Raw genomic sequence first — 13,560 nt, forward strand, 5'->3', positions numbered from 1 at the left:
GCCACAGGCAACAAAAAAATATAACAGACCACATAGACTTCATGAAAATGAAAACGTTTGTGAATCAAAAGACACAGTAAAAAGGGGAAACATTAAAAGGGCAACCCATAGATTGGGAGAAAATATTTGCAGAATATACGTAGAACTGACCTCGTAAAACTCAACTTTAAAAAGCCCTTTTCAGGCACTTTCCTGGTGGTCCAGTGGTTAAGATTGCACACTCCCAATAATGGGGGCCCGGGTTCAATCCCTGGTCAGGGAACTAGATCTCACATGCCGCAACTAAAAGATCCTGCATGTCACAACTAAAAGATGCCACACGCTGCAACTAAAGACCCCACATGCTGCAACTAAAGATCCTGCACACCACAACGAAGATCCTGTGTGCCACAACTAAGACCTGGCGCATCCAAATAAATATTCAAAAATGGACAAAGGACTTGAATAGACTTTCAAGTCTATAGAATATTTTTTGAAGAAAACATACCAGTGGTCAGTAAGCACATGAAAAGATGCTCAACATCACTAATCATTAGGGAAATATAAATCAGAATCAGGATGTGCTACCACCTTATACCCATTAGGATGGCTGCTATCAGTCAAAACAAAACATAAAGTAACAAATGTTGGCAAAGGATGTGGAGAAGTTAGAACCATTGATCACCATTGGGAGGAATGTAAAATGGTGCAGCAGCTGTGGAAAACAGAGCTGTTCCCCAAAAGGTTAAAAATAGAATTACCATGTGATCCAGAAATTCCAGTTTCGAGTATTGCTGTGGGCTGAAGGTTTGTGTCCTTCCCAAATTCATGTGTTGAAGCCCTAATCTCCAATGTGATAGCATTTGGTGGAGGGCGGGGTGGGGGGGTGCTTTTAGCAAGTAATTAGTCCATGAAGGTGGAGCCCTCATGAACGAGATTAGTGCTGTTATCAGAAGAGACACAAGACAAATAATATCTGTCCTCCATGTGAGAGGACACAGCAAGAAGGCATCCATCTGCAAACCAGGAAAAGGGGGCTTCCATCAGGAACTGAATTTGCCAGCACCTTGATCTTGGACTTCCCAGCTTCCAGAACTGTTTGAAATAAATTTCTGTTGTTTAAGCCACCTAATCTATGGTATTTTTATTATAGCAGCCTGACTAATCTGACTAGTACAGATATTGGTATCAAGAAGCTGTAACAAACACATAAAATGTGGAAGCAGCTTTGGAACTAGGTTAATGGGTAGAGGCTAGAAGAATTTCGAGTTTCATGCTAACAAAACCCTAGTTCGCCAGGAGTGGACCTTTAAAGATGATTCTGGTGGGGGCTTAAGGGAAAAAAACAGAGCTGGAGAGAAAACCTCCATCTTCTTAGAGAACACATAAATAACCATGTACATAATGTTAGTAGAAGTATGGATGGTAAAGGCCGTTCTGATGAGATCTCAAACGGAAATGAGAAACATGTTATTGGACAGTGGCGAAAAGACAATTCTTGATAAAGTGGCAAAGAACTTGGCTGAAGTGTGTTCAGGGTCTACTGTTTTGTGGAAATTAGAACTTGCAAGCAATGAAATTGTGTGTTTAGCTGAGGAGATTTCTAAGCAAAATATAGGAGGAGTGGCATGGTTCTTCCTGACTACTTATAGTAAGATGCGAGGAGAGAGAAATGAAGAAGGAATTGTTAAGCAAAGTGGAACCAGAACTTAGAGATTTGGAATAATCTCTGTTTGTCCATATTGCAAAACTGAGAAAGCTGGTTCAGAAGACACCAAGTGTATGGCTGACCTATGTGACTGACCATTTGATAAGGACATTAGTATGGGTGTGTGACCCATGGATTTTATCAGCTACTCCAGAGAGATCACTGCCAGTCTGAACTGATGGGGACGGATCCAGGTCAGAATAAAGGAAGGCTGTCTGACTTCTTAGATTTTACAGGACAAGACAGTAAAACTTAGGCTTTTAACTTGCACTTTTCTTCAGGGAAAGGAAAGAATGTCCCCAAATCTGATTCAGACATCATCAGGGCCACTACCTCAGTTCCTGTATATGCTAGGCTGCCTCCAACCAAAGACCCCTTGCCTGGCAGAACCTCAGCTTGGGTGGGGCCCCCACAGAAAGCTGCAGCATGATGGTACCCCACCAGCCATCGTGGTGACATTGCCACCCTGTGGGTCTGAAAGTCAGAATATCAAACCAAAGAGGTTTATTCTTATTTTTCTTGTTTGTTTGCTTGTTTTTTATTGGAGTATAGTTGATTTACAGTGTTGTGTTAGTTTCTGCTGTACAGCAAAGTGAATCAGTTATACATATACATATGTACACTCTTTTTTTATAGATTCTTTTCCCATATAGTCCATTACAGAGTATTGAGTAGAGTTACCTGTGCTATACAGCAGGTTCTTATTAGTTATCTATTTTATATATAGTAGTGTGTATATGTCCATCCCAATCTCCCAATTTATTCTCCCTCCCCCACCCCACCCCCAAACAAAATAAGTTTGTTTTCTACCTCTGTGGCTCTACTCACAGAGGATTATTCTTGAGTCTTAAAAGCTCATGGAGTTTGCCTTGCTAGGTTTTGGACTTGCTTGGGACCTGTCACCCCTTCCTTCTTTCCTGTTTTTTTTCTTTTGGAGTAAGAATGATTATTCTATGCCTGTCACAAATTCGTAGCTGGAGAAGAATTTTGCCTCAGGTTGAATCATACTTCAGGTCCCACCGATATCTGATTTAGAGAATATTTAGATGAGACTTTGGACTTAAACATTAAAGTTGATGCTGGAATGAGTTAGGACTTTTGAGGCTGTTGGGTTGGAATGAATGCATTTTGCATATGAGAAGGACATAAATTGGGGGGGGTACGCAGAGGCAGAATGCTATAGACTGAAAGTTTGTGTGCCCCTAAATTTCATACATCGAAGCCCTAATCCCAATGTGATGTTATTTGGAAGTGGGGCCTTTGGGAGGTAATTAGGTCATGAGGGTGTAGCCCTTATGAATGGTATTAGTGCCCTTAGAGGAGAGACAAGAGGTGAACTCTCTGCCCTGTGAAGATACAGCAAGAGGGCATTCACCTACAAACCAGGAAGTAGGTTCTCACTAGGAACCCTGATCTTGCACTTCCCAGCTTCCAGAACTATGAGAAGTAAATTCATGATTTTTAAGCCATGAAGTCTATGGTAATATAAGTATATACACAAATGATTTGAAAGCAGGGTCTCAAAAAGATACTTGTACACTCATGTTCATAGCAGCATTATTCACAATAGCTAAAGGTTGTGAAAGCAACCCAAGTGTCTGTCGATAGCCGAATGGATAAACAAAATTTGATATATATATGCAATGTAATATTCGGCCTTTAAAAAGCAGGGTGTCTGATACATGCTCCAACATGGCTGAACCTTGAAGACTTTATGCTAAGTTAAATAAGCCAGTCACACACACACACACAAAATACTGTAGGATTCCTCTTACATATGGTACCTAGAGTAGTCAAATTCATAAAGACAGGAAGTGGAATGGTATTTGCCAGGGGCTGGTGGGAGGAGGGAATAGGGAGTTATTATTTAAAGCCTTTGAGTTTCAGTGTTGAAAACTGTAAAGAGTTCTGGAGACGGGTGGTGGTGATGGTTCACAACAATATGAATGTACTTAATACCACTGAACTGTGTCCTTAAAAATGGTTAGGATGGTAAATTTGATGTTATGTATATTTTACCACAATTGGAAAAAATCTCCACTAATCATAAAGCACATAACATAGACATATCTTACCTCTAGTTGATACTGATGTGATACTTTCTGTATGTTCAGGCTTTCCTTTAGTCATAGGTTTTTATAAATCATTAATAAATGTACTGAGGTTGTACTCCTGTAATTGTGGGAATACTACTTATTGATTATGAGAGCAAGCTCTGGAATTCATTTACAGTATTCTTTTTCTTTTTGGCCACGCCATGCGGCTTGCAGGATCTGAGTTCCCCAACCAGGGATTGAACCCAGGGCCATGGCAGTGAAGGGCTGAGTCCAACCACTGGACCACCAGGGAATTCCCCGCATTTACAGTATTTTTAAAGTTCCTTAGTACCAGTACCAACAGATGTTAGAATGGGCTTGCAAAGTCAGTTTTGAAATTTTGTCTAGTGTATTAGGATTTACTTTTCTGTTTACTCTTTTTTTTTTTTTTAAGGGCTTCAAATGCTTGGCTTTTTATTTATTTATTTATTTATTTATTTATTTATTTATTTATGGCTGTGTTGCGTCTTCGTTTCTGTGCGAGGGCTTTCTCTAGTTGTGGCAAGTGGGGGCCACTCTTCATCGCGGGGCGCGGGCCTCTCACTATCACGGCCTCTCTTGTTGTGGAGCACAGGCTCCAGACGCGCAGGCTCGGTAGTTGTGGCTCACGGGCCTAGTTGCTCCATGGCATGTGGGATCTTCCCAGACCAGGGCTCGAACCCGTGTCCCCTGCATTAGCAGTCAGATTCTCAACCACTGCACCACCAGGTAAGCCCTCTGTTTACTCTTATATTACTTTAATGTTTCCGGAAATAATGAATACCAACCACATTAATTATTTTTATTTAGTTTATATCCTCCTATCTTTTTTCCTGTTTAATAGGTACATTTAGATCACAGTAAGAACAGATTTCAGTGCCAATAACTCTCCTGGTTTACCCTTAATTTTTTGATGTTCTGTCTTATCTTCTAAATTTAGATATCCAAAGAGAAGAAGAAAAAGTGAAACGATCTGTAAAAGATGCTGCCAAGAAGGGTCAGAAGGATGTCTGTGTGGTTCTGGCCAAGGAGATGATCAGGTCAAGGAAGGCCGTGAGCAAGCTCTATGCATCCAAAGCACACATGAACTCCGTGCTCATGGGGATGAAGAATCAGCTGGGTAAGACAGCGGTACCTTACAGCCACATCATTAGCTGATGCTCTTGCCGTTACTATAACACTGTTTCCTTGAATAGGAAGGTCTTTTTTTTTTTTTTTAACATCTTTATTGGAGTATAATTGCTTTACAATGGTGTGTTAGTTTCTGCTTCACAACAAAATGAATCAGTTATATATATACATATGTTCCCATATGTCTTCCCGCTTGCGTCTCCCTCCCTCCCACCCTCCCTATCCCACCCTCCCTATCCCACCCCTCCAGGCGGTCACAAAGCACCGAGCTGTGCTATGCGGCTGCTTCCCATTAGCTATCTACCTTACATTTGTTAGTGTATATATGAGGAAGGACAGTCTTAGCTCTGGTTTTTATTCCTTACATTGTCTTAATTGGAGTGTTATACAAAAGCAAAATATACTTATTACTCTTATTTTTATTTTGTTATTCATTTTCTTTTGCCAGTGTTGTTGAAATAATGGGAAAATCTCCATCTAAATGTACTTTGTTTAGAATTCAGACTGTATTTCCTCATGTGAACAGTGTTGTAAAGTGACCTGAGGGTTGAGTCATAGGCATAAGCAGTGCGCCCACACCTTAGAGGGAGGATGAAGGAAAGAGTTTCTTCGGCCCTAGGCCCAGAGTTGCCCCAGGAAGGATTTTAAATAGTCTAAGTTTGTCTTTGGCTTTCACTCACCTCCTTTTCTGCCTCATCTCTGACTCTCAACCTAATGCTTTCTTACATCTTAGGAACCTGCAGGCCCTGTATTGGGTATTCAGCGTACATGTGTACTATCAATTTAATTGTTTTTTTTAATGATATATTTTAAGAAAGTTGCTAGAGCTTCCCTGGTGGTGCAGTGGTTGAGAGTCTGCCTGCCGATGCAGGGGACGCGGGTTCGTGCCCTGGTCTGGGAAGATCCCACATGCCGCGGAGCGGCTGGGCCCGTGGGCCATGGCTGCTGAGCCTGCGCGTCTGGAGCCTGTGCTCCGCAACGGGAGAGGCCACAACAGTGAGAGGCCCGCGTACCGGAAAAAAAAAAAAAAAAAAAAAGAAAGTTGCTAGAAGGCTATACAAAAAGCTAATAGTGGTTACATCTGTGGAGCTAGAACAAAGAAATGAGAGTAGAGAAAGAACATTAACTTTTCATTTAACCTGCCCTTGCATTGTTCTACTATGAACATCTGCTATTTTCATAATATAGTTTTTAATACCTTAAAAAACAAACTAAATTAATCAACTGGATTTAGTTGCTAATGAGAATTTATCTTATCCCTCAGGTAGGCTGGGGCAGAAAAGTTGAAACACATTTATATCAAAGGAAGTCCAAGGTGGATCAATGACTTGACCAGACACAGCTTCACAGAGCCTCAGTTAGGACCCAGGACTTCACTGGGGACCCAAGGCAGGGAGTCCTTTCTAACTTCTCCTTGCTTCAGAGAAAATAAATATTCTATAAAGATACGTCTCATCGTCTTTGAATATTTATAGATCCTTACACTAAAATGAAGAGGCCCGGGATGAAAGATCATGTGGAGAGGCCCAGACCAGCAAATAACTGTGCAGTCACGTCACTGTTGCTGAAAACCACGAATTTTAGTGTCTTATTATGGAACAAAATAACTGATACAATCTAAACTTTAAAAAAGAAGAAGAAAAAATATATTGCTCCTCCATAACTATCCTGATGCCATCACACTATTACAATCCTGATTTCTGATGTGGTTAAAAAATCTTACTTTTAAATATTTATATTTTAAAAGAAAAAAGAACAACAAGCTAAACTGAATATTTAATACATTCGTAGGAATAGAAGGAATACGACAGGGATTAGAATTTTATAATATACATTAGCCATTTATGTTAAAGATGTTCTATTTTTCAGAGAGGTTACCCCATTTCCCTGTCTTTTCTGTCTTCCTCAGAGCAATAAACAGTAATTACTGCTCTCATAGATAAGCTGCTCCATTGAGTTAGACAGTAATTACATCCTTATGTTTCAAGTCATTATCATCTCCAAAAACTACCTTTCATTTCACCGCACAGTCTCACTGCACTGTTTCACAGTAGAATTATACTCCTCAAATTTGAAGAGCCTGAATAAAAACTAGAGGCCCAAGGATTTTTAGGGACTGATTTAGGAACAGTGTCTACTGGCATGAACCTTTTATTTATTCATATTTTTAAAACTGCAATAAAAGAAATGAAAGCTACTTTAATAAAAAAGGAACTCAGGAATGAGGTCATTAAATATAACTAGCTACATTTTAAATACAAATACCAGGTATTTCCTGATTAGTGTCAGGTAAATATGTAAACTATCTAGCCCAAATTCTGGTCTCAGGAAAAAAGATCAGAGACAAGTACAAAGAAGGTGCTTCATACTATCAGATCCATTTTATGTTTTGTTTTGTTTTGTTTCTTTGCGGTACGCGGGCCTCTCACTGTTGTGGCCTCTCCCGTTGCGGAGCACAGGCTCCGGATGCGCAGGCTCAGCAGCCATGGCTCATGGGCCCAGCCTCTCTGCAGCATGTGGGATCTTCCTGGACCGGGGCACGAACCCATGTCCCCTGCATCGGCAGGCAGACTCTCAACCATTGCGCCACCAGGGAAGCCCTATCAGATCCATTTTTAAAACAATGAGATCCTTTGTGACAGTCACTTAAGTCTTTCTTTTTATCAGAGATTTCTGTTGGTCCTCTTGTTGGTAATCTATTTATGTCTGCACCCTTACAGTCTATTTTGCCTTTGTTTTTATCATTGGATTCTTGTATAGCTTTCCTAGGCCACATACAACTAACAAAGGGGGAAATCAGAGGGTATATATATGGTTCCAGGAACTTTTTGTAGACCCAGAGCACAACTAGAATGACGATGCAGGGAATGCACACCATTGTCCCAGGCTTGAGATCCTGACCTGCGACCACCAAGCCCCAGTGGCAGTGTCCACGCTTCCAGAGGGGAGGACACAGGGGGACATGCCACAGCCAACCCAGTGGGCACCACCCAATTTAATTTTCAAAAACTCATTATAATATTTAAAAATAAACATAATTTAGTTACCTTTCAGTGTCCAGTATAATACCGTTGTGATCTTCCGCAGGCATCTGTCTCCAGATCACTGACAGCTTGAGGCATAGGTTAAATTTTACATCCAGTTGGTTTCTTTTCTTACTTATTTTCGGTTAAATGAAGAAATCCTAACTCAGAATTAGAGTTCTTTGAGAATAGCAGCAAATAACTGTCAGATAATTAGACTGAGTACAGATTCAGAAATTACAGGGTAATTTTTCACTAAAGAATATCTTCAGGGAATGCCCTGGTGGTCCAGTGGTTAGGACTCTGCGCTTTCACTGCCGTGGCCCAGGTTCAAGCCCTGGTCGGGGAACTAAGATCCCGCAAGCCGCACAGTGCAGCCAAAGAAAGAATATCTTCAACTCTGTCAGTTACTACATTGATGAGTACATCACACTCAAAAGTTAGAAGACTTGACTGTTTCAATTTAAACGCTGGTGCCAAATGAGTACTTAATTCGTTATTTGGTCGTACTTGGCTCTGAAGGTATTTCTTTATGTTCAGTTTTAACATTTGAATGTGGTTTTTTTAATGTGCCTAATAGTGAATATATCAGTTTCTTTCTCCAGATACTGAAGAAAACAATCCATGGATTAAGAAAGAGTAAAAAAACATAAGACAACTGTTTGTACCATATCTTCTTAACTTTTAACAACTGTGTTATTTCAGCCCTAAAGTGATGTATTTAGGCTCTTTAAATATTGGATATATAACCTAGATATATGCCTTTTGCACAAGCCAAGTATTCAGTACTGTGGAGAAACAGTCTAATCTTATCTGTTATTTTGAAAGCTTAACTAAATATACTTGACTTTTACAGCCATCATTGAAAGCTTCATATTTACTCCCTATTTTTTTTGCAACATGCTGAAAAGATACATGTTCAGTTGACCATGATAAGCTTATTTTTAAAATTTTCAGCATTTCCTTTACTGAATCAACATCAAAAAACATATAGCTTATTTTGCCCTTTTTCCCCCTATGAATAAAGCACTGTATTCACAGACTCTTTTTCTCCCCAGGTGCAAAGATAGTAGTACACAGGATAATATAGTGCGTGCTTATGTACCTAACACCCAGAACCAATACAATTTGACATTTTGCTATATTTGCCTCAGTTTTTTAAATTAATTTTTATTAGAATATAGTTGCTTTACAATGTTGTGTTAGTTTCTTGCTGTACAGCAAAGTGAATCAGTCATACCTATACATATATCCACTGTTTTTTAGATTTCCTTCCCATTTAGGTCACCACACCACAGCATTGAGTAGAGTCCCCTGTGCTATACAGTAGGTTCACATTAGTTATCTATTTTATACATAGTAGTGTATATATGTCAGTCCCAATCTCCCAATTCATCCCACCCCCGCTTCTCCCCGCCTTAGTGTTTATATTGTAAAAGAAAGCAGTATTACTAAAGTTGAAGCTTCTTTAATATACCTTTGCAGTTCCATTCCCTTCTCTTTCAGCCTCCTCAGAGGTAACCACTATCATGAATATTAAAATTTGTACAAATGGTGTTATACTGTGTGTACCATTCTGCATCTTTTTTTCCCATTTATCATTGTCCTATTGAAATATACCCATAAATGTAATGATAAGTATATTTTGATATGATAAATATATTTTGATAAATATATTGATATAATGATAAATGTAGTTTGATATGATAAATAAGTATGTTTTTAACTACTGGGTGGTATTCCATCCTGTGAATGTATCACATTTTATTCTTCTCTTCCCTGTTGATGGACATTTAGGCTGTTTTCAGTTTTTGCTATTACTAAACAGTGCTGGTGTGAATGTCTTTTCACTTTTACACATGTGTTTCTTTAGGACAGTTTTATACTCAGAAGTAGAATTGCTGGGTTAAAAATAGCTGGGTTTAAATTTTGCTAGAACTGCAAAATTGTTCTCCAAAGAGACAAATTTGTATTCCCACGAGCAGCGGATAAGGGTTCTTTTTTCCATACCTTTCCACCAACCTTTGTCAGACTTTTTAATTTTTGAGAAATGTTATAACATTTCCCTGGGAACTAGTGGGCTTGACCAGTCTCTTCTGTTCACCTTTTCTTCCTGTGTACTGATTCCAAAATATCTTTTCAAGGAGTTATAGCTCACAAATATTCATTAATCTACATGAAAAATATCTCTTCTCCTGTAGCATGTACTTTCAGTAATGAACGTAACTGTAAACATAAACAACGTATATCAAGAGCCTGTTATCCCTTAAGTATACATCCATAATAATATATTATGTTGTTTCAAATATGTATTATAATGTGGCTTTATCACATCTGAAAAGTAAAATATCTGCTGTTTGATACTTGTATGTTAAAATACTCTAGGGCTCTGTTCTAGATCCTCTGCTCTTTTCCATCTTGCCTCTCTCCCCGTAGGTGATCTCATCTAATCTCATGCCTTTAAATGCCATTGATTTCCAAATCTTTATCTTCAGACCTGACTTTATCATTGTATAGTTGACATCTCCACTCATATCTTAATGGATACATCAAAATTAATATGCCCATCCAAGAATCTTGGCTGGTCTTACTTCATCTGTATCCCCGCCTCTCCCTGTATTTTCCCCTGGGAATCCAAGACATCATATAATTTCATCTGCAGATATTTCGACATGGGTTTCTAAAAAGCAAGGGTTCTATCCCTTCTGTTTCTTGGTCCTTCAGTTCTTGGGTATGTCGATGTGTTCATTTCATTTCCACTATATTTTCTGTTTCTTTCTGAAAGGAAAAGATTTCAGTCAGTTGTTAGGAAAGATTTTAGTCAGTTGTTTAGTCAGTTGATTTCCCAGACTGATCCTTTAATTTTTTTATCTTTCCTGTTTTCACTTTGGAAATAATCATAGTACCTTCCTCATAGGATAGTTGTGAGACTTAATTCAGTGCCTGGCACATGGTAACTGCTGTATATTTAGGTTCTAAATGTTATTGTCATTATCATCATCAATTTGTCTTTGTGTTCTACTTTCTGAGAAATTTGCTCAACTTTATTTTCTGTTTCTTCTCAAATTCTTTATTTTAGCTGTCTTAATTTTAATTTTCAGGAAAGAGTTCTCTGATCTTATTTTTTAAAAATCATCTTGTTCTTATTTCGTGAATATAATTTGTTCTTTATTATTGATAGTCTTTTTTTTTTACTATATATTCTTTTTTATATTCATTTCCATTATGGTTTCTCTCAGGATGTTGAATTCTGAGAGATTCCCTGTGCAAGAGGGATTCCCTGTGCAAGAGGATTCCCTTTTCTCCACACCCTCTCCAGCATTTATTGTTTGTAGATTTTTTGATGATGGCCATTCTGACTGGTGTGAGATGATATCTCATTGTAGTTTTGATTTGCATTTCTCTAATGATTAATGATGTTGAGCATTCTTTCGTGTGTCTGTTGGCAATCTGTGTATCTTCTTTGGAGAAATATCTATTTAGGTCTTCTGCCCATTTTTGCATTGGGTTGTTGGTTTTTCTAATGTTGAGCTGCATGAGCTGCTTGTAAATTTTGGAGATTAATCCTTTGTCAGTTGCTTCATTTGCAAACATTTTCTCCCATACTGAGGGTTGTCTTTTCGTCTTGTTTATGGTTTCCTTTGCTGTGCAAAAGCTTTTAAGTTTCATTAGGTCCCATTTGTTTATTTTTTTAATTTCCATTTCTCTAGGAGGTGGGTCAAAAAGGATCTTGCTGTGATTTATGTCATAGAGTGTTCTGCCTATGTTTTCCTCTAAGAGTTTGATGGTGTCTGGCCTTACACTTAGGTCATTAATCCATTTTGAGTTTATTTTTTTGTATGGTGTTAGGGAGTGTTCTAATTTCATTCTTTTACATGTAGCTGTCCAGTTTTCCCAGCACCACTTATTGAAGAGGCTGTCTTTTCTCCACTGTATATTCTTGCCTCCTTCACCAAAGATAAGGTGACCATATGTGCGTGGGTTTATCTCTGGGCTTTCTATCCTTTTCCATTGATCTATATTTCTGTTTCTGTTCCAGTACCATACTGTCTTGATTACTGTAGCTTTGTAGTATAGTCTGAAGTCAGGGAGCCTGATTCCTCCAGCTCCATTTTTCTTTCTCAAGATTGCTTTGGCTCTTCGGGGTCTTTTGTGTTTCCATGCAAATTGTGAAATTTTTTGTTCTAGTTCTGTGAAAAATGCCAGTGGTAGTTTGATAGGGATTACATTAAATCTGTGGATTAATTTGTGTAGTAGAGTCATTTTCACAATGTTGATTCTTCCAATCCAAGAACATGGTATATCTCTACATCTATTTGTATCATCTTTAATTTCTTTCATCAGTGTCTTATAATTTTCTGCATACAGGTCTTTTGTCTCCTTAGGTAGGTTTATTCCTAGATATTTTATTCTTTTTGTTGCAATGGTAAATGGGAGTGTTTTCTTAATTTCACTTTCAGATTTTTCATCATTAGTGTATAGGAATGCAAGAGATTTCTGTGCATTAATTTTGTATCCTGCTACTTTACCAAATTCGTTGATTAGCTCTAGTAGTTTTCTGGTAGCATCTTTAGGATTCTCTATGTATAGTGTCATGTCATCTGCATACAGTGACAACTTTACTTCTTCTTTTCCAATTTGGATTCCTTTTTCTTCTCTGATTGCTGTGGCTAAAACTTCCACAACTATGTTGAATAATAGTGGTGAGAGTGGGCAGCCTTGTCTTGTTCCTGATCTTAGTGGAAATGGTTTCAGTTTTTCACCATTGAGAACGATGTTGGCTGTGGATTTGTCATATATGGCCTTTATTATGTTGAGGAAAGTTCCCTCTATGCCTACTTTCTGGAGGGTTTTTATCATAAATGGGTGTTGAATTTTGTCAAAAGCTTTCTCTGCATCTATTGAGATGATCATATCGTTTTTCTCCTTCAGTTTGTTAATATGGTATATCACGTTCATTGATTTGCATATATTGACGAATCCTTGCATTCCTGGGATAAACCCCACTTGATCATAGTGTATGATCCTTTTAATGTGCTGTTGGATTCTGTTTGCTAGTATTTTGTTGAGGATTTTAGCATCTATGTGCATCAGTGATATTGGCCTGTAGTTTTCTTTCTTTGTGACATCTTTGTCTGGTTTTGCTATCAGAGTGATGGTGGCCTCGTAGAATGAGTTTGGGAGCATTCCTCCCTCTGCTATATTTTGGAAGAGTTTGAGAAGGATAGGTGTTAGCTCTTCTCTAAATGTTTGATAGAATTCGCCTGTGAAGCCGTCTGGTCCTGGGCTATTGTTTGTTGCAAGATTTTTAATCACAGTTTCAATTTCCATGCTTGTGATTGCTCTGTTCATATTTTCTGTTTCTTCCTGGTTCAGTCTCGGAAGGTTGTGCATTTCTAAGAATTTGTCCATTTCTTCCACATTCTCCATTTTATTGGCATACAGTTGCTTGTAGTAATCTCTCCTGATCCTTTGTATTTCTGCAGTGTCAGTTACTTCTCCTTTTTCATTTCTAATTCTATTGATGTGAGTCTTCTCCCTTTTTTTCTTGATGAGTCTGGCTAATGGTTTATCAATTTTGTTAATCTTCTCAAAGAACCAGCTTTTAGTTTTATTGATCTTTGCTATCATTTCCTTCATTTCT

At 38.4% G+C, this 13,560-nt stretch overlaps 2 protein-coding genes across 2 annotated transcripts in view; one reads left to right on the top strand and one right to left on the bottom strand.

Moving 5' to 3' along the window:
• CHMP3 (charged multivesicular body protein 3) overlaps window positions 1-13,560 on the top strand; it is an 80,868-nt gene that overhangs the window by 42,512 nt on the left and 24,796 nt on the right. The window contains exon 3 of the mRNA XM_004271588.4: window positions 4,703-4,882. Within this exon, the coding sequence (XP_004271636.2) occupies window positions 4,703-4,882 (180 nt within the window). The remainder of the gene's footprint in view (window positions 1-4,702; window positions 4,883-13,560) is intronic.
• Window positions 6,913-7,821, bottom strand: LOC105748084 (UPF0729 protein C18orf32 homolog). Its single transcript, XM_049696184.1, has 2 exons — window positions 7,500-7,821; window positions 6,913-6,973 (listed from the first exon to the last, which is right to left on the bottom strand). The coding sequence occupies exons 1-2, from the start codon at window positions 7,769-7,771 to the stop codon at window positions 6,913-6,915; spliced, it is 333 nt and encodes a 110-aa protein (XP_049552141.1). The 5' UTR covers window positions 7,772-7,821.

Source organism: Orcinus orca, chromosome 13 (assembly GCF_937001465.1).
Source record: "Orcinus orca chromosome 13, mOrcOrc1.1, whole genome shotgun sequence".
In the NCBI taxonomy this organism is placed as follows: Eukaryota; Metazoa; Chordata; class Mammalia; order Artiodactyla; family Delphinidae; genus Orcinus; species Orcinus orca.